The following is a 27872-nucleotide window of genomic DNA, read 5'->3' as shown; positions in this document are numbered from 1 at the left end:
TTTCTGCCATGTGTTTGCAGCCTTTGTACGCCAGCCTGTGGTACATACATGTGCTTCCCCTGAATTACAGGTGCTCGGGCATTAGCAAAAAGGAACTTTTAAGGAACTGAAAGTTACTCCCTAATGTTCAGTAAAACCAATGCAATTTATGTGTGCACTCACATTTAAGAAGCCAGCTGAACAGTAGGCCCATTTTTTTGCTTGGTAATAATATGTTGGTTAACTACGTGTTCACATGCTGATTGATATTCTTTTTCAGTTTTCTGGGATGTTGCTTCACAGAGCAAGTAGAGACATAAACAGCTCAAAAAAAGAACACAAAATGAGAGACTTCACACCTGCACTTGGCTTGGCTTCTGCTAGAATGGTGTTCTCACACACACACACACACACACACACACACACACACACACACACACACACACACACTTGAGCCAAAACATTATGACCACTCACAGATGAACTGAATAACGTTGATCATCTCCAAACAAGGGCACATGTCAAGGTCTGGGTAGATTAGATGGTAAGTAAACAATCAGTTCTCCTAGGCAACATGTTAGATGCAGGAGAAATTGGCAGATGTAAAGACCAGATGACTGGGTCAGAGCATCTCTGAAACAGCAAGGCTTGTGGGGTGCACTCGGTCAGCAGTGGTGAGTACCTACCAACAGTGGCCTGAGAAGGGACAAACCACAAATCGGCGACAAGGTGTTGGGTGCCCAAGGCTCATTGATGTGCGAGGGCAACGAAGGCTATCCTGACTGGTCTGAACTGACAGAAGGTCTACTGTGGCACAAGTCACAGAAAATGTTAATGATGGTTACTTGAAGAATGTGTCACAACACACAGTGCATCACACCCTGCTTCGTATGGGGCTGTGTAGCCGCAGACCGGTCAGAGTGCCCATGATGACCCCCTGTCCACCATCAAAAACGCCTACAATGGACACGTGAGCATCAGAACTGGACCTTGGAGCAGTGGAAGAAGGTTGCCTGGTCCGATAGTCCCATTTTCTTTTAGATCATGTGGATGGCTGTGTACATGTGCACTGTTTACCTGGGGAAGTGATGGCACCAGAAAGCTATGTGGGAAGACGACAAGCCAGTGGAGGGAGTGTCATGTCCTGGCCAATGTTCTGCTGGGAAACCCTGGGTCTGGCCATTCATATGGATGTCAATTTTACATGTGCCACCTGCCTAAACATCGTTGCAGATCAGGTACACCCCTTCAAGGCAATGGTATTCCCTGATGGCAGGGGCCTCTTTCGGCAGGATAATGCACCCCGCCACACTGCACACATTGTTCGGAAATGGACTGAGGAACATGATGAAGTGTTTAAGGTGTTGCCCTTGCCTCCAAATTCCTCAGATCTCAATCCAATTAAGCATCTGTGGGATGTGCTGGATGGACAAGTCCGATCCATGGCAGCTCCATCTCTCAACTTACAGAACTTGAAGGATCTGCTGCTAATGTTTTGGTGCCAGATACACCAGGACACCTTCAGGGGTCTTGTAGAGTCTATGCATCGACAGGTCGGTGCTGTTTTGGTGGCACACCGAGGACCAACAAACAGCATATTTGGCAGGTAATCATAATATTTTGGCTCATCGTCGGAGTACATATTTCTGTATACACTAAGATAGATGTCGGAAAAAACTTTAATACATAGTAGAACAAGCCTGTTTCATGCGCTACCCACTCAACAGCTGCCAAAGTGGCTAAACCTTAGCATATATATATATATATATATATATATATATATATATATATATATATATACACACACACACACACACACACACACACACACATAAAATGCAACCTGGCCTGGCTGGTCCTGCCGGTAGTGTATGCTTGCCTAAATATTTTAAGCCACGCATATCTGAGTGCACAAAGCCAGTACACTTAAATCGTTAATGGCTCATTAAATCAGTTTTATTAATACCCGTCAAACACACCACACACACACATCCAGATACAGGCACACACCCTTCGAAGCAGCACTGACAGTAAGCATTTGAGCGATAACTACCTCTGCACACAACCCATCACAGCTGCAGATGTGCATAGAAGGAAGGAATCTTTCAACTGCCTGCATGTCACGATAATCTAGCAGATATTGTCTACAACACCCCTGATACATATGTGATCTGCACAGGCCTTGTTATGAAGGCGTAGCGCCGAGAGGTCGGGTGGAGTCCGGGCCCCCGGCCTGAGTCTACACTGGCCAGACTGAAAGTCCACTAAGCCACAGGGTCTTTGTTTCCTTCAACAAGTGGGTCAGCGCTGCAGCAAGCTTGGCTCAAGGCGTCTAATTCCTCAAGTCTCCAACCCACACACACACACACCAGAGTCATGCTCTACAGCAGGTGGGCTCAGCATTACTGTACACTGTCAGGATCTGGCAGACAGGCGCACACACAATAGCTGTATTCAGCTCCTTCTTATTTCCTGTCATATGTCCAGCCTGTCTTGACATATACCATTTGGTGGATGCTTTTGTCAAAAGCTCCTTGCAGTACCATTAGTAATTTTTTCAAATGCAGGCATGGTGTAAGAGCCACACTCACAGTTGAGATGCATAGCATCATGGGACACCATGGGAATAAAACTCTGAAGTTGGAGCTAGAAGTTCTCCCACGTTAGCAGAAAATCTCTACCAAAATGTGGGTTCTCTATTTCTCCAACAATTAGACACCAGTCACACCATCATTTATGACAGTAATATTTCTCACCGAAATCTATTCATTCGAATGGAATCGTTGTGATGAGTGGAATCGCTTCTGGTAGTGAAGTAAATTAGCACGATGCCTTTGCACTAAATTCAACTTTGGTGAGCTTTGAAATGTGAATTCGCGAAGTTGGCAAATAGCAAAACTGCTTTTACTGTGTGGACCTCTCATAGTGCAGTCACACTGGAGAGTCCAAAATGGAGGAAGCTATCATTTAAGCAGTGTCACTTCACTCAATTTTATACATTTGTGTTCTGTCAGGATATGAATTGATAGGTGTCATGGTTTCTCGTCTGGTGTGAAATAGGAGTAGATGTATATTATAGCTATGTTTCATTAATTAAATTGTGTTTAGTATTTTTGTGGTACTTGATGGCTAGGAAAAAAAAATTTGCTCTGCCAATTTCTGGTGTGACCAGGGCCTGCGGCTGCAACTTAAGTAAAAAGAAATAAGCTAAAATAAACTGTTGACTCAAGTGGATTTGTCAGAGCAGGTTTCAAAGAGTGGTTAAGCAAGATAGTGAGGGGTGAACGAAAAAAAAAGAAGAAGTGATTTTTGTGCATCTGGGATAGATATTAGCCAGCAAGGCCAGGCATGTAGGTCCCATGATTGTTTCCTCCGAGCGATGTATTTGGCTGAGTGAAGGCAGGAGCAGAGCTGAGGAGGGCCGGCTTAATGAATAAAGCAGGTAGGAGGTGGAGAGGGGCTAGACTGGTTAGGGGGACCTGCTGTAGCTATTTGTCTTCAGACTGCTTGGCTCATAAAGGCAGCTGACTGTGTGACAGAGCTGTCCTGTGGACTGTGGATGGAGCAGTCACCATAGTGTCAACAACCCATTTGTCCACTGTTGCACTCGAGGTCGTCATTACGATGTGACTAACAGCACGCTCCTCATTAGACCACCACCATGAAGGTCTGGAAACTAAGAATCAGCCTTTGGTTGATGTTCCTGTTGGTTTAGCAGGGCTCACACATCAAGTATCAAGTCCCCTACATTTATTTTAAGATACAACAGGCTTGGGATGTGTTATTTGGGTAGGTTTGATTAAGTAATGATTTCCCACCATCTTTAAGCACATCTCTGTTAAATCTAAACTTTACAACTCCGGCACAGCTGCAGCACTTTTTTGCTACGGGCAGTACTTCCTTGGTGTTTTCAACATATATCGTGAGGCTGCAGTTGCATTCAATAACAAAAGCTTGAAGCCAAGACGTCTATTCTTTGTTCACCACCACATACGTATCAACCTATTCAAAACTACAAATGCATATTAGTACACGTCCTTCCCAGTGTGCAAGATTCCTCTTTGTACGTGAGAAGACTGAGGGTGTATTCCTAAATCCACTCACAGACCCCACCTCACCACATAAACCACAACCATTGCATTTTGCCATAACCTCATCTTCAGCCAGAAACACACTGTCTCAAGAGTCTAGTGTACCCTCTGAACACTCCCAGAGCGCAACGCTCTAAATTTCTGGACGGGAACGCTCTGAATTTCAGAAACATCAGGAGAGCTCTCAGAGTACGCTCCGACGCCCTTGGAGTGAATTTATGAACGCACCCCAACTGGACGCCCCAGACCACTTGAAACTATAGCAGCAAAACTACTTGTATTGAATTGCCAATGGGTGCAAATAGTTCTCTATAAACTCAAGAACATGTAATTGGTGAAAAAAAATGGCAAAGCCTAGCTTTAATATTTGTTTTGGTAGAGGTGGGATGAAGGGAAGAATATTGAAACCTCATTTTCATCTGAGGTATGAAAGCCACTTTATTCAAAATTGCATTCTTACAATGAATTTATTCTCTGCATTTAACCCATCCTATTGTATAGCAGCAGTGGGCAGCTGCAGCGCCCGGGGACCAACTCCAGTTCTTCTTTCCATTGCCTTGCTCAGGGGCACAGACAGGAGTATTAACCCTAACATGCATGTCTTTTTGATGGTGGGGGGAAACCGGAGCACCCGCAGGAAACCCACAAAGACACGGGGAGAACATGCAAACTCCACACAGAAAGGACCAGGGATGGCCTGGGGTTCGAACCCAGGACCTTCTTGCTGTGAGGCAACAGTGCTAACTGTGCCACCGTGCCCAGCAAGCAAACAAGCAAAAGTTATTACACACAATCACAGGTATTACAAGTAATACACACAATTACAAGACATGGCTTATAGTATATATCATGTCTTGTGATTGTAAGTTGACAGTGAATATAAAGCAAGGCTTCTGTTGGCTCTTTAAAGTCCTGTATTATTTGTTATAGTCCTGTTGTCAACAGGCATCCATTAAGATGCACAGGGCTGTGATTGACTGACAACATGGAGGACAAACAAATGGACCAATAAACAAGATTAGCTCCATGTTAACTCCTCGATCCTGTATGGTTGGGTGTCTACACACCCGCTAATAGCCCATTGTTGATGAGGCTGTTAGGATGTGTCAGAGTCTAATTTATGACGTGGCTTAACCCTGGGCAGCAGGCCATCTACTGCAATGACACACACACTAGTCACACACACTCACATTTATAAAGACACATGCATGCTGTGCAGACACATACACAAGCACACACACACACAGCCTTACATTCATTCACAGATCGGGAGCAAACACACGCAAGTTTAAATTCTGACATGCACCTGTGCACATCACACGTACACACACATATACTATGCACACATAAAAATGCACACACACACAAACAAATACTCAACCAGAAAATACATTTTCCTTCTCTTATCTCGCTCTCAATTGACCATAAATTCCAGGCGTCCAGTAAGTACTGACCACACACCGAGTGCTCCAGATTTCTGGCATTCCAAACAAACCATTGAGGCATAAAATATACTCAACTATCTCTTCAGCCACCCAGATAGCAGCCGATCACTGTCGACAGCCGCCTGTCAAAGGAGGACCTGTGTGACTGGTAAGAGCTAAAAATACAATCTTGTAGCCATATTGTATACCCTCGTAAATCTGCACCCATGACAGGGCACTTCTTCCTGGAACCACAACTCTTCCAGATATCCAAAGCCTGATGGGTTTCAGCCACTTAGCCAACATGACCATGTGAGAGTGTTTCATGTCCTCTCTATGCACTGTATGTATCTATCTATATATCTATCTATCGATCAGATATCAACCAAAGGTGATAAACAGTGTGACCAGTGTAGCTTAAAACTACATCACACTTAAAACTAATGAGCCCACTTGTGCTTTTTTGTGTTTTGTATGCTTGTGTGTGTTCAGTCAAATCAGGAAAATGTAGGATATAATAAATTTACACCGTAGATTTGGTTAATACTCGCCAAATTCTACCAAAGTGCTGTGCTAGAGTGCAGTTCATGTACAAAGAAAAACATTTTCATAACACTCGAACTTTTCGTGTCATTAAAAGTTGAGCTTTCCATCTAAAGCACCGTGACCAGAGTGTAATCTTGGAAAGATACTCTGATGGTTATTTTGGGAAAAAGGTCAGCAGCAAATACGAAATTTTTATCAAAACAACATGTGCACATATTTTCCCTTTTCTTTTATTTTTGAACATTATCTTTGGGACATTTTTTTTTCATTTACCGAGAAAGGAAAGCAAAGGGAGTACATGTAACAAAAGGTCACTGGCCAGATTCAACCCCCATGACCTTGCAGTTCATGTCTGTGCATGGTGCGCAATGAACTGGCTAAACCAAAAGGACGCCCCATTTCTCTATTCAACGCTGACACCAGCATTGAAAATGCTAGCTCAGCTTTTCTGGCACTTGACAGCATGAATACCAACAGGAAATGGAAGCTCTGAAACATGCAACAATGGCTGTCCTATGCTCTGGCCTGTCATTTAAGAAAGACCTAAAAAAACTTTCCTCTTCAAGGCCTACCTTAATCTGTAAAGTGGCCTCTGGTGGCACTTTGCAGTGACTATGAACGTTCACTGACTGTTACTATTTCGCCCTTACTTAAACACCATCTTACATAAACACCACCGCTACTATTAGTGTACTATTGAGCACTTTTCTATTTGCACTTTCCATTTTTTTGGGGGGGGGGGGCCCTTTTTCTCCTGAATTCTACCCGGCCAATTACCCCCACTCTCCGAGCCATCCCAGTTGCTGCTCCACCCCCTCTGCCGATCTGGGGAGGGCTGTAGACTATCACATGCCTCCTCCGATACATGTGGAGTCACCAGCCACTTCTTTTCACCTGACAGTGAGGCGTTTTGCCAGGGGGACGTAGCATGCGGGAGGATCATGCTATACCCCCCAGCTCCCCCTCCCCCCTGAACAGGCACCCCAACTGGCAAGATGAGGCACTAGTGCAGCGACCAGGACATATACTCACATCCGGCTTCCCACCCGCAGACACGGCCAATTGTGTCCTCAGGGACTCCCAACCAAGCCGGAGGCAACACGGGGATACGAACCAGAGATCCCTGTGTTGAAGGCAACGAAATAGACCACCACGCCACCCGGATGCCCGCACTTTCCATTTTCATGTTGTCATGGCCTAATTTTCTCATTATACATTTTTGTTGCAATATCTATTTTCTTTGTACTTTAATTTTCTCTAACACTTGATTATCTAAGGTGCATCTACACTACATGCATTTGACATGACATGCACTCTTGTCTATGATAGTGCTATAACACCAGTTAGTTGCATTCAGATTTATCTGTTAATTGCTGACTCTCTTGTAAATCTTTTTGAATAAAAGCATCTGCCAAATGAGTATATGTAAATGTTACAGTTCCTGGAGGTTACACAGCCAAGGTGAGTTTGAATAGGTATGATGATTATGCTATAACTGGAAGCTAACCAGTTCGGTTCTGCTAGCGCAGCATCATTGGAATTGAAAGCCCAACAGCTAAACAGCGAGGGGTGACACAACTGGTGTGGCGTCAGCAGCTGAGTGTTGGACAATTTTGGACGATAATGGTCTTTGATGGAGCAGACACAGAGGACTAACTACTGGCCCAATAATGATGTGCACACATCACAGCAGTAGCTGTCAAACACAAGCACCTGTGTGATTAGTCATAATAAGGCTGTACCCTCCATTTAACATAAATCGCAATATCCACAGTCCATTTGAAAAGAACAATTAAGTGGTGCGTCATAATACAAAACATAATTTACAACATTGCACTGTATATAGTACAGTAGATTATTGATTTTGTTTGGTCCAGCAAACAGGGTTAAGACTCAAGCCAAGCTAGACAAGGCACCCCGGGGATTCCCACCTACAAAATACAGGCCTTATTCAGAGAGAATTAGCAGCCCAAATGTAAAAGACAGGAGGTGGGGGGTGGAACAAACAGTGTGTTGGAAACGCATCAAATGGAGGTCCCACTGAAAGCGGACACTTTGCTTTCTCATAGTGTGAAAGGGATAACATGGTCCCACTTGGCAGGTTAAATATTCCCCTGTCTGCCCTGAAGAGAGACTTTATGAGCTGTGGGCTGTAACCCCACTGTGTGACCCCCCAAATCTGGCATGCTCAGCCCTACTTGAACTGAAGAGGAAGGATCAAAGTCGGCAGGAACCAATCAAGAGCCGACAAGTTTAAAACAAAATCAAAGAGCCTGCCGTCATCTACTGTATGTCATATAAACCACCGCCCCTCAACTATCCATGAACTGCAACGCCCAGGTTCAAGCTCGCCACGACAGCAAGCATTCACCATGTTCCAAGTCTTCTTAAGCACCATATTAAATACTTGGCAACCCCAGGGGTACATAACTGTACAAAGTCCCACTTTTTAAAGGATGCTTTAAGAACCACTGCTCACTTTTGCAGTGTTTAGAAGACAACTTTTCACTCTACTTTCACCCATCACAAGTTCCACGGGAACTTGTGATGGGTAAAGCTGGTTGACAGAAGCTAGGAAAGTGTGGCAAAATTTACTGGTTTACTCTTGAATAATGGTCAGGAAAGAACTGCCTGCCGTTGTAATGCATTCAAGGCTTATGATGGATACAGAGTAAATGCATGAAGGGTGAATTCCTAAAAGGCAATCAATCAACAGTAAATGTATATTCAAGATATTTACCAGACACTGTCATCTAGGGCAACTAACAATGAGTGCAACAGATCAGTAACATTACAATTGACTAGAATGGGAATTGCGTGGTTCAGTGTCTACAGTGTTTTCAAGAATACCCCCTATATGCCCAGTGAGTAGGAAAAGCGTTCTGCTGACACGAGTCTGTATCTCTCTGCAGAGAATGATAGTAGACCCACTTCAGACCAGCAGCTGGGGTGCGCCCTGAGAGAGACAGAGCTGTAGTCGCTCTGCCAGTCTGTGCCAGGCAGGCTGTATATCAGAGAAGTCATCCACCTTTTAACAACTCAGCCTGTCCGCCACGCCTGGGAACGTATAAACCAGATACAGCGGTCAGAAGAATGGAGTGAGGAGAGGTTTGGCGGAGGTTTGATGGGTTTGGGCCTGAGCCGGGCACTATCCAAACACACCAGCCAGTGAGGGAACCGCTGGCCAAGCACCTGACACATAAATGGGGAGACCCCAGACCCCACATATCCACGTGCTGAAAGTCATGTCAAACTCCATTTCCAAATGTGGCAGTTGAACGTTGCCATTCGCCATGCTTAAAGTTAAATGACATATACCATGGAACATGAGCTTTATGAAATAATATGGGGTCACTGGAAAATTCAGCATCCAAGTCACCCACCAGGCTTTTTCTTTATTATTAGTTCATTTCTCTTCACCAAAAATATATTATATGGGTAAGTAGTAAGCAGTGCAGCCATAAAAGTTGAAATTGTACTAATACAAGCATTGCTAAGTCGACTTTATACCAGACACTTACAACTTGGAAAAATACTTAAGCCATGTCCTACAACACATTTGCCAAAATAGCAAGATGTCCGACACGGGGATCGCCGGTTTGAATCCCCGTGTTACCTCCGGCTTAGTCGGGCATCCCTACAGACACAATTGGCCGTGTCTGCGGGTGGGAAGCCGGATGTGGGTATGTGTCCTGGTCACTGCACTAGCGCCTCCTCTTGTCAGTTGTGGCGCCTGTTCAGGGGGGAGGGGAAACTGGGGGGAATAGCGCGATCCTCCCATGCCCTATGTCCCCCTGGTGAAACTCCTCACTGTCAGGTGAAAAGAAGCGGCTGGTGACTCCACATGTATTGGAAGAGGCATGTGGTAGTCTGCAGCCCTCCCTGGATCGGCAGAGGGGATGAAGCAGTGACCGGGACGGCTCAGAAAAGTGGGGTAATTAGCCGGATACAATTGGGGAGAAAAAGGGGGGAAAATCCCCCAAAAATAAAAAAATAACAAGACATCACTCAACTACCAGATTTGGCGCGATGTTCTCTCAAATACTATAGAGACAACAGCCAGGCGGACCCCAACAGCCACAAAGAAACACAGACGATCCTGTCACCTATAAATTCTGCCTATAAATTCTGGGTGCTAAAGGGACTGATAGTGAGAAGAATCCTCAGAAGCAAAACAGATCAGAAGCAGTGTGAGCACAGGGGTACCGTGACACATGTATGACTACTGACATTGTTTCATGAGCAAATTCCCAGGGAAAAGGATCAGAAAAACAAACAAGAGTAGAAACCAGATTAGCTTCAGAGTTCAACCGGCAACAGGGTAAAGCAAAAACACAATCATGAGCTAGGCAAATCTATGTGTGAATCGGGCTGCTATGAGTTATGAGGTTTGGGGGATTTCTATTTAATTCTGTGTCACGGTGGCAGTGTTGAATAAAGCCTTATAACTTCATTATCCACAAAGCCATCAGAGCCGCCCCACCAGCTGCCGGGTCTGGAATAGTACAGGTCCTGGCTAGATAGGTTTCACCCTCTCGCTGGGCCCACAGCCACCAGCACAGAAATGTGTGGTCAGTGATCGCCCTTTAAAAGTACACACCCCCTTCTCAAATGCACTTCCTTGGCATTAAGGAGGAGAAGTCGCAGGTCAATGGAATTCCCACCATAAAGGGAGCTTTCTTTCAGCGTTCATCTGCAATGAGTAACCGCATTCAAAGAGTTTTCTGTGGCTCAGATCTGGATTTTCCTCTCAAACATAAAAAAAAGTGGCACACATATGAGGCCCCACTGTATTCACGGAAAAGGTCCAAGCTTATAAGATAAACATGCAATTTAGAAGAGATTCTCAGCCTTTCCGATGTCAAAAGACAAAAGGATTATCCCAGAGAGACCTCGCTTATCCGATACCGGAGGAGTCCCATCGTGTTAATATGTACAATCAAAAGTCTCTCAAAACATTCATCTAACTCTTAACTTATCCGGACCTCAGACTTGGGAATTTACCAGTTTACAGACATAACAGAGAACATATTTGACTTTGATCTGGTTTGATCCACAAATCATTTTCCCCGAGGAGCTGAGACCAATGCAAACCCAGTGAATTGACAAGTAAAAATAGTGATGAGGATACAAAGCTACTTTATGCCTTACATCTACTGTGAAGCTTTTGCAAGAGGCAAAAGACCAAAATCACTTGGCCATTGCATGGTATACAGGGACACGTGCCCGGGAATAAATGTTTTCATGCACTCTGTTGCTGGAGGCTCCCTGTGTTCAACTGCTAATTTTAATATTTAACCAGAGAGAAAATAGTGCAAGTCAGAACAAACTCTCAAAATAATAGTTTGGTACCTGCCAAAGCTAGTTTTAAATCCTTCTATGCATGGCTATACCATCCAGTAACTTTCCTCTGGATCTGTCTTGCTCTCTGAGATCATACCTACGGACTCAAAACCTGAAAAAAAAAGACTGTACCAGAGGTAGAGGATCCAGGACTCATTACTGTCTAGAGAGGGTGAACTGAGAGTGACAGCAAATGGTTTTCTTTCCATTTTGTGTCGGCAAACAGATAAAAGCTGTTTGTATTGCTCGTTAGATAATTTGTCATATAAGCGATGCACTGTGGATTGCACGTCCAAACCCATTTGTTTCATCAGCTGTGTGTCAAGCAAACCAATCAGGCGTTCATTGCTACTCAGCAGTTTTGAATCAGCTCGCTGGAGCGTCTGCAAAAACAGCTGAAGGAGGACAAACAGCAAAGGAAAGAAAAACCCCGTCTCACAGAGGACAGGCACGGTGCCCTCTATAGGGAGCGACAGTTTGGTCTTCTTAAGCTTCTCTTACATTCACGATGTAGTCTGTCTGTGTGCATGGCAGCTAAAAATCCATAAAAGAGTGAGCAAACAGAGAACTTTTCTAAATGCCATCAATCAGCCTGCCCCGTCCTTTTTCCATTCCTTCTACAACAGGGCGAAGAAATCCACAGGGAACAACAGACTGGGAAGTTTTAATGGGCAATGCTCCAGGAAACAGACAACAACTTGGAACATGGAGACAAAAAAACGTTTCTACGTCATGCAGTGTACAGGCTGCTTGCGCCCACAAGATCAGATCCTTTCCCTTTAAGATTTGGGCATTTTGAAAAATGAGCAATATACCCAAGCATCAAAGTGAGAAAAAAAAACAGAAAAATCCTATAGATGTTCCTATATCTAATTTCCTATATCCAATTGACCAATTTATCCTGACGAGAATCACTATTGATCAAAGTTGCTAAAACATTTTTGTCTGTGTATTTTTTCCCCTTTTTTTCTCCCCAATTGTACTTGCCCCCTCCCCCCGCCCGCCCGCCCACCCACTCTTCCCTCCACCCCACTCTTCCAAGCCGTCCCGGTTGCTGCTCCATCCCCTCTGCCGATCCGGGGAGGGCTGCAGACTACCACATGCCTCCTCCGATACATGTGGAGTCGCCAGCTGCTTCTTTTCACCTGTCAGGAGTTTCACTAGGGGGGCATAGCGCGTGGGAGGATCATGCTTTTCCCCCCAGTTCTCCCTCCCCCCTGAATAGGCGCCCTGACAAAGTAGGTGCTAGTGCGGCGACCAGGACATACACCCACATCCGGCTTCCCATCCGCAGACACGGCCAATTGTGTCTGTAGGGACGCCTGACCAAGCCAGAGGTAACACAGGGATTCGAACCGGTGATCCATGTATCCATGTATTTCTGCTCTAAAAGCAGGTTGCATATTGTATAATTATGAGAAATAATGATTCTGGAGCTCAAGTTTGGCTTGCTTTACTGCAAATAACAGATAGAGGTTAAAAATGATGACAGCATCAGACAAGTCAACGCCTGCAAGACGCCGCATCAGTCTCTTAATAATTCAGTCTTTTCTGTTATTCCTCTGTTTCACAACGGGCAGTCTCAACCAAACCATCTCATTTTTCAAAACACACTGCGGGCTTGTCAAAAGGTTCCCATGTAAAGCAAAGCTCCCCTTGCTCCACCGACTGTTGTGCCAGCTCTCGCTCTGTACGCAACCAACAATTTTGTTTGTTTTAATTGTACTTGTCAGACCTTGAAAGTCTTTTTTTTCAGTTGTATAAATAAAAGCAATAACACTCAGGGGTCGATTTGTTAAAGCATTTCCAATGGGGATGATGGAGTGTGGTCAGTGGTAGGTGGAGGTGTGTGTGTGTGTGGGGGGGGGGGTTTGCTTCACATAAACCACAATCCTCTTTTACACCATAGCCATAGGCCTACATATATTCTTAATCATGAAAGAGATATTTAAAGATGAAAGATGTGTTTAAAATATATTTGCGAGCTGGTGTGAAAACCTCTAATAATGTTCCCTGACTGAGATTTGACAGCACCATTAACCCCAAGGGGATGGAAAGGGGGATGGCAGTTTTACAAAGGGTTGGTTTTTATGAGTTTGTTAAATGGGGGGGGGGACTTTTGGTACCCCCTCCCCTCAAATCAACCAATTATGTCCCTGATAATACTTTATATAATACGCAAACACTAAACATCTCATCTCATCATCAGCCGCTTTTCCGGGGTCGGGTTGCGGTGGCAGCAAGCTAAGTAGGGCACTCCAGACATCCCTCCCCCCAGCAATGCCCTCCAGCTCCTCCTGGGGGATCCCAAGGCGTTCCCAGGCCACATTGGACATGTTGTCCCTCCAGCAAGTTCTGGGTCTACCCTGGGGTCTCCTCCCAGTTGGACGAGCTCAGAAAACCTCCAAAGGAAGGCACCCAGGAGGCATCCTAATCAGATGCCGGAACCACCTCAATTGGCTCCTTTCAACACGAAGAAGCAGCGGCTCTACTCCGAGCTCCCTCCAGATGTCCATGCTCCTCACCCTAAGGCTGAGCCCAGACACCCTATGGAAGAAACTCATTTCAGCCGCTTGTATCTGCGATCTCACCCTTTCAGTCACTGCCCAAAGCTCATGACCGTAGGTGAGGGTTGGAATGATGATTGGTAAACTGAGAGCTTTGCCTTCTGGCTCAGCTCCCTCTTCACTACAAAGGTCCAGTACAATGTCTGCATTAGTAATGGTGCTGCACCAATCCACCTGTCAATCTCCCGCTCCATCCTACATCCTGAGCTACAGCATCTCGCCCAGGAAAGGGAAACCGGGGGCCCCCTCCTGGAGCCAGACCTGGGAAGGGAGCTCGCTGGCGGCAAACGTCTGGTGGCCGGACCTTGGCCCATGGCGCTCGGTCGGGCCAAGCCCGAATAAACAACAAGGAGCTACCACCCCGTGGACCCACCACCCACAGGGATGAGCATTGGGGTAGGGTGCAATGCAGGCTAGGTCGCAGGCAAAGGCGGGGACCGAGGCGTGCCGACTTCCAGCATCGCAGACTGGTCCTCGGGATGTGGAATGTCACCTCTCTGGCAGGGCAGGAGCCTGAACTGGTGCGAGAGGTGAAGCGGTACCAGCTAGGTATAGCTGGGCTCACCTCCACACATAGCATAACTTTCACATCGACTCATGAAAACATTTAATTGAAAGAACAGCATAAGTTGGCCAAATGTCTGCTCCAAAAGCAAAAACAAGTGTGATCAGAACCATCGTACGGGCCATACGAAGTCTGTGACCCCCACAGGGCCTCACGCCTGGCCTGCAATCCTGCAGTTTTTTTTTTAATGTGCAATTGTTTTATGACTGTTGTTGACCCAACATGCTTCTAAAAAGAAATTCCTGTGTCTCAATTCCATTATGAATAGTCAAGGTCACATGAAAAAAATCCAACAAATTATTCAGGTTTTTTTCATTTTCGATATTGCATCATTATATACTGCGTGCTCCATCTCACTGCGAGGAGGAAGAAGAAGGGGGGAAATAACATCGGCTGCACGAGAGCACGAGCGATTTCATAAACACAAGTCGGGTGCTGAAGAAAAAGAAAGAAGAATTTCATAAGTCACTGTGAGGATCGCTGGATAAATTTACCATCACGTCCAGAGATTTGGTGAATAGCTATATATGCATGTGACTGTGACCGTCTGCTACGTATTATGACCGGTCTGAAAAATGATCTAAAATCTGAATGAAATCTAGGCTATAGACCTGAAATATTGATTTGTCGTACTTCAACATACCAAAATAAAGTGGCAGCTGAGCTGACTTGATGATGTAAAGCCAATAGTTTTACAGATGATTTTTTTTCCTTTGAAAGACTATAATAGCCAAAAGTCACAACTGAGACTATGTGCATGATGATGCTGTATTATTCTACCCATTAAAAACTTACTGCACCGAGATTATGCATGCAGTAGAGCTAGAATAGTTGCGTGCAGGAGAACTAGAATATCCATGTGTGTGTGACTGTGATTCATGCGCATGCATGTCAATAATCAGGGTCTTGCATGTGAAGTTCTCACAGGGCCTCACACCCCCCCTGCGACAGCCCTGTGTATGATATATAAATGTCTTTTTAAGTGTAACAAAGCACCACCTCCACAAGAGAGCCACAATCTGATCTGAAATAAAAGCAATAACTCAAATCATTTAAACGCTCTACCGCTATATGAAATCCCCAAGATGAGCCTTTGTATTCTTTTACAAGTAATATATAAGACACAATTGAAACTATGAGTCACTCTGATGGCTTAACAAGCCTGTGCATGTCAAGATGTGGACTCGAACTCAACTCATGACCTTAACCCCATGTCAGCACTTCTCACTTTCCTGCCTTTTCTGTAAAATGTAACTGTGAACTGTCTCTGCAGTGAAGGTGCCATTAGGCCTTTAGTGTGTGTGTGTGTGTGTGTGTGTGTGTGTGTGTGTGTGTGTTCTTTCATCGGCTAAATAAAACTATAGTTCTGCATTTCACACTGTATTCTCATGTGGGTTATGATCACTTCCAGCACAACTTTGCACTCTGACCCCCCCCCCCACACACACACACACAGTCTCTCATCTCAAGGCTCTGTCCACTGACTGACACTGTGTTTTCCAAAGATTTTCACACCAGTGTTTCCTCTAGACTTTTCAAGCTGTGTGTATTTGTCTTGACAGAGTGGTGCAAGTATTAAGGTGTGCTGGTGTTCGGTGCCGACAACAATACACCTTACTACATACAATACATCCCTGCTACTCAGCTGAGTCTGTCTCTCTTGTCTTTGTCTATCTTCCTCTCTCTGATCTGCACACACACACAAACCCTTGAGCTAATAAACAAAGCACTAGAGACGGAGGTCTGCGTTCTGTAGAGCTGTACTCCACTCCACAGAAAATAGACAAGGTTTGGGCAAAACCCAGCTGAACGCTCATGAAACAGCTTCTGCCACTGATTAGGTCTGAACTCGAATAAGACAATACGCAGGAAAAGTTCGCAAAAAGTTCATGGCCAAAATGTTTTGATTGCACTAATTTCTGAATACGAGCCCTGTTCATTATTCAATATCATTAAAAGTACCTATTTCCAGCCGTTCAAAGGGATATCATTTGGCAACCATGGACCTTGGAAAGTAACTGAAAAAACACCATGTGTTTTAACATTGTAGGGGTAGATTAATTTTAGGTATAAATATCTCAATGTTGTAAGTAAATGCACAAGAGAATGCCCATATGCAAAGAAATAATGAAAATCAATGGGGAAAAAAATAGAAATGAAAGAATGACCTGAACAGTCTCTGGGTAAAAATAAGGATTTTCGTTTGCAGGTACAGAGCGAAAGCACACCAAACAGCTGTTTCTTTGGCTATGTCATCGATTGGCTTCGGTTTTCCAGCAAAATTTACAACGGCATCTCGGTGCCGTGACAGGATGGGTCCTAACCTGCTGGATTCCCTCCGCTGAAATAATCAGAGAGCAGGAATCATTGCTGGCTTTGGTGTGTTCTCCGGCAGAGGCAGCATGGTCTCTGGGCGGGAGCCAGGTGGGAGTATATCACTAAAACATTTCAATGCCTCAGGGGCATGGACCAGTGTCTGGCAATGCAAGATACCTCTTGATTCATATTGTAGGGAGTGTTTTTTCAGCACTATCAAGAACCAAAGAGACGGAAAACATTAAAATAGAAAGGTGTTAAGTTTCAACTACTTGAGTTTCATTCTGTTTGTTTGTTATTCATCTGCAAAGCAGTCTGAAAAGAAAGCTTTCAAAACGGGAAAATAAGCCTTTTGCTTGAGCCTTTTGCCTTGAGCCTTTTGCACTCCTGTGCCGGCTGCACAATTACACGTGATTAATAGTGGAAAAGAGTTTAATTGATAGTCCTAGAATACCAAAAGAGCACAATGGCAATCAGATAACATTTGATTTTATTTACAGTTCCTACAGTAAATTACAAAATAGCCCTGTGCTGATATGCCCTGGCAAGAAGATCAAAATAATCTCCTTTTTTTGAATCATTATGGGCAATAATCATGATTAAATACCATGATCTCCATCTATCTAACACAGTCATTGGGATTATCGTAATAGCAATAGTAATACAGCCCATGTCCTGTGATGAATGGTCTTGTTGTTGGTGTTAAGGGCAGAAATTACATCGCTGCTAAAATGAAAGATTAGAGGGCTTTCTATCTTGATTAAATCTTAATATGTTCAAGATTGCTGCTGGATTAAAGTGCATGGGAAACAAAGGTGGTTAACAGACCCAGGTCAGTGAGACCAATTGTGATGGAGAGAGGCTCAAGAAACAAGCTCCTTGAGGAGCATTTTTTGGCTCACGTTCATTCAGAATCACGGCTTTGAGTCACACTGATAACCCCAACATATTTCTTTGAGTTAAATCCTGATCAAAAGAGCACTAAAGTGAGTTAAGCATGCCGAATACATAGCCAGTCCAAAGTACATAGCAGGCCTGCACAGGGACTTATGTCTCATTGACTCCATGCACACAGGTGTGTTTTTGTGATATGTATTAAATATGAGGTCATAAGTACAAATATGTCCCTTATTGAGATCCCAGATCTCACACATTAGGCCAAGCGGCTGAAAGCTTCCTCCTGACCTCTACTTCACTCCTGTTAAGGTGGAGCGCACACTTATGCCCTGCTGCCCTCTCCTGGCAAAGGTTATCATTACACCATGTTGTACAACACATTCAGACGCCCCACAGAAACAGATGGACTAGGAGCCTCATGTATCAATCGTTAATATGGGCAAATTTGTGTGTACACACCCATGGAATTTTTTAGCCCTTAAGATTGTCTGACAGTCAGCCATAAAGCATGATGGTTATTTGTAATTCCTTCCTCCTAACGTTGTCTACCTCTTGCAACGAGCAATTACCCAGGCCTGCAAAGACATCAGTGTTAGCCAAACGGTGTCTAAATTCAGGGGTTACCCAGGTTCTACACTGGTCTCTGAGACAAACTTCAGGGCTAAAAACTCCCATGGGTGTGTACGCACAAATTTGCCCATAGTAACGATTGATACATGAGGCCCCAGGGGTCTCATTTATAACCATTGTGTACGCACAAAACAGAGCCTGAAAGAGGCATACGCCACTTCCCATGCAAAATTTGTGATCTACAAAAACAAACTTGACAGGAGAATGTGCGCACCTGTACGTAAACGCAGATGATGAGGTGGTGAATTGAAGCCAGATTGTATAATGACACCTCTCACACATTTAAGTACAATTTTTTTTTGTTTTCTTTTTGTGCATGCCATTTTTGGCTTTTGTGCGCACGTACACTTTTAGTAAGGATCCTATGCACTGTTTTATAAATGAGACCCCAGGAGAGTTCAGGAGTCAGGAGGGAGAGATGTTGATAAAGGAAAGAGGATGGGTTATAGGACAGTTTTAAGCTCTGAGGGGAATGGGAAGTAAATTGTGCAAAATGAATGAAACCATATTTTTTCAAAGTTTTCTTGTATGGATGTGATATTATATTAGTATATATGCTAATACATACAATAGAAAAAGTTGTTCATGCCTAGCTGGTTGCCAAATCGAATCCCCAAATTGGTTGGGGACTTGGGGACAGCACACCTAACCTAAAGCCCACGCTGTTGATCCTGTAGATGTGGTTTTGTGCTGGGCACTGTGCAGATATTAATGGGAGATACAGCATGGCAGACCATCATAGAAAAAGCAAACTTTCCCTTGTTCAAAAAAGGGCTTTGATAAAAAAAGGGCCTACCGTACACTTTCCTGCCACACACACAGATGTTTCATTCTGTCCGCATGGCGTTCCATCGGTCACCCTGTCTGACTGCCGCACGTAAAACCTGAACCCTATGGCTCGGCAGTTGAGGTCACAGTTTTGCACCCCTGCAAGAAGATTTAAGATCAGAAAGATCAATCATTTGATGGATTTCTTGATTGCTGAAACATGCAAAGTATTCATCCTGGAAAAAGTGGCGTGATCACGCTCCTCTGCAGCAACATCTCCTTCATACCAACACTTATGGGAGCTGCCAAGTAAGACCTCAGGTTTCCACTGTTGGCCAGGGGGCAGCGTGCATGTAAGGCCTTGTTGACAGACACTGCAGTGATGGTTGTTGAGGGGGGGACGCCCACTACTCACCCCCTCAACCATGTTCCTCCTGCAGAATATGAGCCAGCAGCACATCCAAAAGTCTCTAAAAAGCTACCACAGCTTCATTATATGTTGGCCCTTACATGCTTTAAACACTACCACACCAAGATTAATCAGATGATCAGTCGAAGAAAAGTACATCTATAGATTCTTAAATAATGTCTGAGGGTAAGCTAGACTCTCTAACCTAGATGCTTGTTGACCCAAGTTTGTTACAGCAAAATCAGTTTTTGGGGTTTTTTTTGTTTTTTATCGTTGACGACGTACATTTATATGTTGCAGCAGCTCACCCAGAAAATGCATTGGCCTAACCCCACAATCCTGATCTCTGCTCTTGTCCTTTTGTTCAGCTGCTTGGTGAATGGGAAATATTTCGAACTCAAAAAAGCAGGCGTTTCTTAAACAGATGAAGGGTTGTATGGCACTGTTTGACATGGGCCCCAAATAAGCCTGCCTCAACTTGATAGATTAACCTGGATCTATCTAATCTTCACATCTAGCTCTATATGTCAGCCATACATATTCAGCCCACTGGCAAGACTTTAACATACACATGCGTTTTGACAGCACAGTAATTTGGAAATCTAACTATGTCCATCACTGCTCTATGCATTTTGTTAAATATCACGTCTTTTTTTTTTTTTTTTTTTTTGCTAGGATACTTTGGGTGACTAAGGTCAGTATTTCTGAATGAACACCCATCAGACTACCTGAGGACAGGTGACACATCCTGTGCCCCTTATTTCATACAGAGACATCATAGACATATGATACTAGGTAAGAAGAACTGAATTTCCATTCATTTTAAGTTTTCTTGGTTTACTTTTAAGTTTTAGCTACATGTTGTTCCTAGACCTATCTAACCTTTAAGCTTGCCATCACATTTTTACACACACCCTCATTATAATCCATGTCTCACTTCACTGCTGACCTTACTAGAAATTAAAGTTAAGATTTTTTTTTATCCATAAATCATTTTGCATCCCTTTTGAAAAGTGCTATATGTCATATAAAAGGGCATTACTATAACTTACAATGATGTATTAAGAAGAAAACATGCATTTCAAAAGCTATGATGAAACACTGTGAGAAGCGGGTGAGTTCTTCTACCTTCATTAAAGGGTTCCCATTCGTACAGCCTGCCCATGAATGGCTGGGTGTTGTAAGAGGAACACTGAACTGCCCTGATGTGTGTGCTGGATGGAGGACACGCCTGATGATGGACAAGACAGAGAAATGAGAACATACACAGATACACACAAACACACTCAGGTGGACACTAACTTAAGCACACATGGACAGACATGAACACACACAGACATGTACACACGTGCAACAGTACACATGCGCCCACACATGCTAAAATGCAAACACACACACACACACACACACACACACACAATTCTACAGAACTTCAGAAAGCTCACATTTCAGTCTCATTCTCCATTCCCAATGATTGACTGTTGGAGTCGACCTCATCCTCAGCCATTTTACCCTGTGGTCGTAGTCCAGGCAAGACCACATTCTTGACAAAGAGTAGCTAAAGTCTAATGTTTATGAAGACTGGCCAGTAAACGTCAACCTTCATATCCTCCTGTCTAGATAGGCCCCCTAGTCATTCTTAATTTAACAATGTATGTTAAACTGGTTTTAGATAAAGACTGATTAAATGTATTATGTATTATGTTTCCACAACCCTGACACTCCCCAGTGTGAATTTGTTAACCTGTCTGGCATGGCTGATTGGTTAACAAAGTTACCAATCCCTTTACACACCTGTTAGCACTAAAAAATGTTATTGGTGGCTACCCAATTTACAATCCCATACCTGGGGAGACTGCCAAACGTGTAACAGTCAGTAAAGCTGACATGCTGATGTCCTAGCAACAAAAAAAAAAAAAAAACCTAACAGTGACGGTGTCAAAATGTAAGGTTTACATGGGAATTTACAAGCAGGGAAAAGGAATATACCTTGCTGACTTTTTTTTTTTTCATCCCATATGTAGACCTGCCTCTCCATGCATATCCGCTGTATCAAACACAAAAACCTGTGTGGAAAATCTTACGTTGGTGTTGCACATCTTGTAGCGGGCATTCTCTCCCCTACAGCTGGTAGCAGGTAGGGGACTGTAGGGTCTTTCTTCATGTTGCGATGGTCCGGAGACAAGGCTGCCGGAGTACAACTCCTGCTGGGGCTTGTGGGCTGAGCGCGGCTGGAAGAGGGAGGTCCAGACTGGGTTATTTTTGTGCTGGTGTGCCCTTGACTGCTGATAGTGTCTGTTGTAGTGGTTAGGTTTCCTTTGGGTGTCCCAGTTGCTTAACCTTTGCCCTCCAAGACCCCTAGCAGTAGGCTGGAAGCCTTCAGCCACCGGCGAGCGCCTATGTCTGTGAGGGTGAGCCATCTCAGACCTCAGGCCAGGGTCCTTCTGCAAACGAGCAACAAAAGGCATCCTCCCATAGCCGTATCTCCCTGGAGAGATGTGACTGACCCGCCTGAAAGTAAATATGAAAAGAATTTAAAAAAAAAACTTAATCTGGTGTGACCACTCATTCACATTTCCAGGTCATCCTATATTCAGGCTTTGGCAAAAACCTGTGGCCTCACACACGGTACCTTTTTGCATCTGTGTAGGGCAGCACCCGAGTTCAACAGATTCCACTGTTAAGCCTACTGACTTAACCAACTTGGCTAATGAGGACACATCGAGTACATAGATGTCATTAATATTCATATATTAGTCCAAACCCCCCGTGGAAAAACATAATTTGTTATTTGGCGCTGCCTATACAGACCCAGAAGGGTACCTTGTGCATACACATGCTGAAATCGTGGGATTTTGCCAAAACTTTGATATAGGACACCATGGGAATGAGAAGGGTTGTGTGACAAGTGAAGTTGTCGTGACTAGGATCCCTGTATCTGACCCTCAGCTCTCCTATCGTCTTTCCACATAAAGAAAAACAATGCAGAGGGAATTGGACGTAGAAACTTCATTAATCAGTAACACTTTGTCATTTCATTTCGAAATATCGTTTCCCCCCGCCCACAGCAGTGCAACACGAAGACAAAAACACATATTTCAAAACTACAAGAACACATTAATCAATCACTGTCCAAGAAAACAAACGCCAGGATTACTGTCGGAACTGCGGGTCTGCATGGGCTAGCAATTAGCTTAGCCTGCCCCGCTTCCGCGTCCTGTCAGACCGCCCTGTGTTCTCTTCGGGACAAGCTCCGGGCAGGGCCCTGGTCCCTGGGCTCACGGGATGCAGCAGACCAAGCTCTCCCAAGCATCAAACGAAAGGCTGGTATACACTGTGCGAATTTGCGCCGTCTCAGACGACAGATGACTAAACGTGGCGATATCTTTGGTCGTGGCTCTAAAACGGTGGTCCTACGTCGCACTGTGAGACAAGTTCAAAGACGGCCGTTATTACGGTCTTGCGACAGAAGATAACCTGGAACTAAAGTCTGACGGTGTCAGAAATTTAGGGTGACCATCTCACAATGTGGCTGCTGCTACAACCTGCGTTTACTAGCCAACAAATAGAAACGCACTGATCAACGCGACGCAGAATTTTTGCTGGCGCTAAACACAAACAAACAGACTGTTAGCGTCTGTGAACCAAATGCGATGGATTCAACAAAAACGAGCTAGAACTACATGAGATTCCAACAAAGAGGAAAACCTCGTCGGGTTGCGGCAACAGAGGCCTTGTTTGTGTAATGTGTCCTCCAGCTCTTATCATCACCGCGTACCAACGGCGTAGAGTGATTACGCGCGCTGATGCGGCGCGCACCCCGATGACGTTTTTATGGCCTTGCGTCGTAGCCTGCGATTCGGTAGGCGTTATTATCGTAGTCCGCATACACCAAACTTGATGTCGTATCCAAGTTTATTAGATCCAAACCACGCAGTATGGCTTGCAATAAACTTACAGGATTGCTAGAATCTCACAGTCTGTATGTAGGTGGCTGAAGACGTGGACAGACGCGGACAAAGACACCGCATAGACGATACTGAGGCCGCCGAAAATGAGTCGCGCCGCCATCTTCCCACACCGGTACTGGGTGAGGCCGCTGCACATGTGAATTCGCTCCGCCATCAATGAATACGCCTTTAAACTAATAACAGGTGATACGTGAAAAAAAATATGCGTGTTTAGTTTGGTCTCTTAAACCACATCTCTTTTTTTCTTTTCTTAGAAACTTGGAGATAGATGTGATATTTCGCGAAGGAAAAAACGTCAGCACGCCGCTGTACACGTGGGAATCTTTACGAGGACTTCTGACAAACGTTTAGCATCGCGGCGGCACAATGCTGGGAGCTTCTGTTGTTATTTGGCTCGGTCGATTCCAATCCAAACAACCCCGCCATTACTCAGATGTCCGTGCTATTTGTTTAACGGCTTCTTGGGCGAATCGCACAGGAAGGAGGTCGCAAACCTGCCAAGTGCAAGCTGAGCCACTGACACCATCCATGAAAGACTGGCTGTGTGCTGGAGGGAAGTCAAATGGACCACAAAGCAGGCTGCAAAGAGTAACTTTTAGGCCGAGCTGCTCAGCATGCAGCTCAATCACACAGCTTCCTTAGGGGGTCACACAGCCTAACCCACACTAACACTGTACTACACTTAACAAGGGGGTGGTTTGTTTTTTTGTTTTTGTTTTTTTTTTTGCTTAATAACACCATGATGTGATACAAATTGCAATAAATGCGGACAAGGTTTTTGTTGACGGGATTTCATTGCAGCGCTTGAACTGTTTTGAAAGGTTTGTGTTTCAGGTTGTGATGTGAAGCGCAGCTATCGTGTGATTCTGCGCTTAAGCATATCTGCTCCTTCACGCCTCAGGGTGCATACGCTTCCGATGGCCTTACGGTCGCCCCATCCCACTTCTGACACCAATGTAGCGAATTCGGGGGACAACGCAACCACAGGAACTGCCGCGGCCGGGAAGCGAACCCGTATCGCCTGCACCGCAGGAGACATCGCTAACCGCTCAACTAAAGGGTCAGATCCGCCAGCCAGCGGCCGGCGTGTCTACTTATCCATGCACGTTACAATATGCAGATGGTACAGCTAAGCATGAAGGTAAATATCACTTTGTAGTGACTGACTGACTGGGTTTAGAAGTCAGGTTCATGGGATGCTTTGCATGTAGTTAAAACAAATTTATCCACCTTCCGGATTTGATGCTCCCTTTTGCAGGGGATGATAGAGGACCTATAGCAGCGGGTAGTGAAGACAGCTGGAAAGATCACAGGAACTGTTCTCCCATCCAACCAGGCCATCTTTGATGCATGGTGCACCCAGAAGGCTCTCAGCATCGTGAAGGACCCCACCCACTCTTTCCACATCCACTTCACCCTCCTACCCTCTGGCAGGAGGTACCGGAGCATCCGCGCTGCCTCCACCAGACTATGCAACAGTTTCATTCCTCAGGATGTGAGGTTCCTCAACAGCCTAAACACTTAGACCTTCCACAAAATAACTTTTTGACCTTACTCACCGCCCGTGTCAGGTGTGCTTGTGATGTTCAGGTCTGTGAAGTATTTTTTTTTTTGTAATGCAGTTTTTGTTTAAATATTTATTGTGTGTTATTTGTTTTATGTGGCACTATGGTCCATGTGAAACGTAATCTTGTTCCCCTGTATGTATGAGACATGCATATGAGGCAATGACAATAAAAGCAGTCTAAGTCTACCTGTGTCCTCCTGGGCGAACCTCCTTCTCCCTCGATGGACTCAGCTCTCCCCGACTGCTGCTGTTAGAGAGCGCTGGTCTGCCTGCGTCACGGTGCAGAGGAACAGTCGGCCGCAGCGCTGACAACACGTGTCCCGGATACTGGGGATGGGCACCTGGTCCTCTGGAAGGGTACGTAGAAAGGGACGGAGTGTAAACAGGCAGGCACGGCCGAGTTTGCCCCTGTACCCCTCCTCCACACGTCCGTGAACAGGATGTCCAGGGCCCCCAGGAACCCCAGGAGCCCTGAACTCCTCCGTTGCCAGCTGGGGCCTCCTGTCGGGGCTCTGCCCTCTGAGGAACCTGCGTCGAGACGCAACATCCGGAGTTAGTCACACCACAGTAAATACAAAATGAGGGGAACACCACAGTGACAAAAGTGATTGCCGAGCACGGATAGAAATCCTCCATCAGTGAGGCCCTTACACAGCCCCAATGAAAAAACTCAAGTCAGTGACCTCATCTCATCAACATGACTCTCCTGTACTCCCTCTTTGTTTATAAAACAGACCTCTCTTCATGGTTACAAAGCCCAGATTTGGCTGATTAGGGGGTGTCTGTTAGTGGCCTATCCCCTATTGGCTACCTGAATTTCCCACTGTTGACTCGATCCCCCTTTGCAACTTTGCCAGGGACGTATTAGAGCGAGCGATCACTGCTCTCTCTGTCTGTGGACACTGCCAGGGCCAGCCCTTCACCGCCCTGTCCCTGCCAAGCCAGCTCTGCCCCGCGGAGCTGCATGTAAATCCCGCTCTTTAAGGAGCACTTTGTCTCCATTCACGGTGACCTCTCTGAGCTGACACATGGCCGTAGTGAAAGCTCAGCTGCCTTTCACTTTTAGCGGATGGAAAGAGAATACAGCAGCGGCAGGGGGACTTTGGCAGCCACCTCCTTTCCTGTCAGTCACCAGCATGCTGCTATTCAGAGAGGCCTCAGACAGCCCCTTCCCCACCGACCTCCCCGAGCCTGCCTCAGCCTTTGTAACTCAATGCCAGTGTCATCTCCGGGGTCAGCCATAGGTCACACAGCTGGACCTCTTGTGAAATTACAAGGTGGCCAACCCACACTGAGTCTGTCCTATGGGGGAAGTTGCCCTAGGACCCCCCCCTCCTACCCCACCTCCAACTCAACTGGATGGTGGCTCCGTCCATCAGCTTCGTCCAAGAGTAACAGCTATAGATTTTAGGTGATCTGGTCATCAATCCTGCCCCTGTTTGCGGCTTTTCAGTCCCACCCTTGAGCGTTTTCTTTCTTCACTGCCCAAGAGGTGGTCTGCTGACAGCTGGCAGGAGCCCTCAGTGCTGCTAAGATCAACACGACTTCTCGCTCCTCCTCCTCCTGTCACGAGTCAACAGATTACCACCCTGATCAGGTTCCCCTCGGGCATTCGCACCAGCTGATTGCATGTTTACACAGACTTAGGTAGATTACTTTATAGTCCAGCAGTTACAACACAGCTGTAGACCCTATAACAGCCAAGTAGCAAAGACTACGCATCCTGTTGTGTGTTTTTATCTACTTAAGCAAAAATCCAAAAACACGATCATGCATGCCATCATTTGAGAGATCTGCATTCCACAAGTCTGTGCCAGCAACGGGATGAAACGGGCAGCTGAAAGGGGGGGGGGGACCTCTTTTGTCTCCAAACATTCGAGGGAGGTCTTTTGCTGTTAGCTCGGGGTTGTCAAACAGACCGCATGAGTTAAAGCACAGATACTTCTCCTCCCTCCAATACGTCCAGCCGTTTCCCACACTGCAGCTCACCTTGTTGTCCGTTGTGAGATGGCAGTCCAGGGGGTTTGACCAGAGCAAGAGCAGCAGCACAAAACCTCTGCAGACAAAACATAGACTGTAATAATGACAGCTTTATTTCGTTATTGAAATTTGGCAGTGTAATAAGTAATACACACACATACACATACTCACACACACAAACACACACACAGATACGTACACACACATGCACACACATACATATATGCATACGCACACACAGATACATACATACATACATACATACACACACATACAGATAAATAGATAGATAAGATAGAGAGCAACAGAGAGAGATAGAATGAACTCTTTGACTAACAAAAATTGAACTTATGGCACTGAGATGTAAAACGTGATGACACTTACACCAGAACCATTATGTTGAGAGTGACTTTATCTGAGAATACAGACACTGGCTTCCCTCATAGCTCCTGGGCTATTATGACCGGGCGGCTCTGTGGAAAGACAGAAACGTGTATCACCACAGACCTGAATGGTAGGCGTTTCACACGCCTACCACGTCTGTGAAACATCACCACTCCAGTTTCATCAGTGTGCCAGTCCAGACAACTCAAGACATTGAATCAGCGGAAAGGAAAAATCATGTCTGCTGCCCACTTGACCATGTGTGTTGACCTCTGACATCTTGGTCCTAATGAGCAGTGCACCCCACCCCCGCTGAAACACACACACACACACACACACACACACACACACACACACACACACACACACACACACACACACACACACACACACACACACACACACACACACACACACACCGGGAGAGCAGGCTAG

At 45.3% G+C, this 27872-nt stretch overlaps 1 protein-coding gene across 1 annotated transcript in view; it reads right to left on the bottom strand.

Moving 5' to 3' along the window:
• LOC130112069 (thrombospondin type-1 domain-containing protein 4-like) overlaps positions 1–27448 on the bottom strand; it is a 62743-nt gene extending 35295 nt beyond the window's left edge. The window contains exons 1-7 of the mRNA XM_056279370.1: positions 27438–27448; positions 27063–27129; positions 25261–25601; positions 21620–22046; positions 20664–20766; positions 20027–20032; positions 19155–19285 (exon numbers count right to left, since the gene is read on the bottom strand). Of these exons, the coding sequence (XP_056135345.1) occupies positions 19155–19285; positions 20027–20032; positions 20664–20766; positions 21620–22046; positions 25261–25601; positions 27063–27129; positions 27438–27448 (1086 nt within the window). The remainder of the gene's footprint in view (positions 1–19154; positions 19286–20026; positions 20033–20663; positions 20767–21619; positions 22047–25260; positions 25602–27062; positions 27130–27437) is intronic.
• Between the last annotated feature and the right edge of the window lie 424 nt (positions 27449–27872).

This window comes from Lampris incognitus, chromosome 4 (genome assembly GCF_029633865.1).
Source record: "Lampris incognitus isolate fLamInc1 chromosome 4, fLamInc1.hap2, whole genome shotgun sequence".
In the NCBI taxonomy this organism is placed as follows: domain Eukaryota; kingdom Metazoa; phylum Chordata; class Actinopteri; order Lampriformes; family Lampridae; genus Lampris; species Lampris incognitus.
This window is presented reverse-complemented; position numbering and strand designations above follow the sequence as displayed.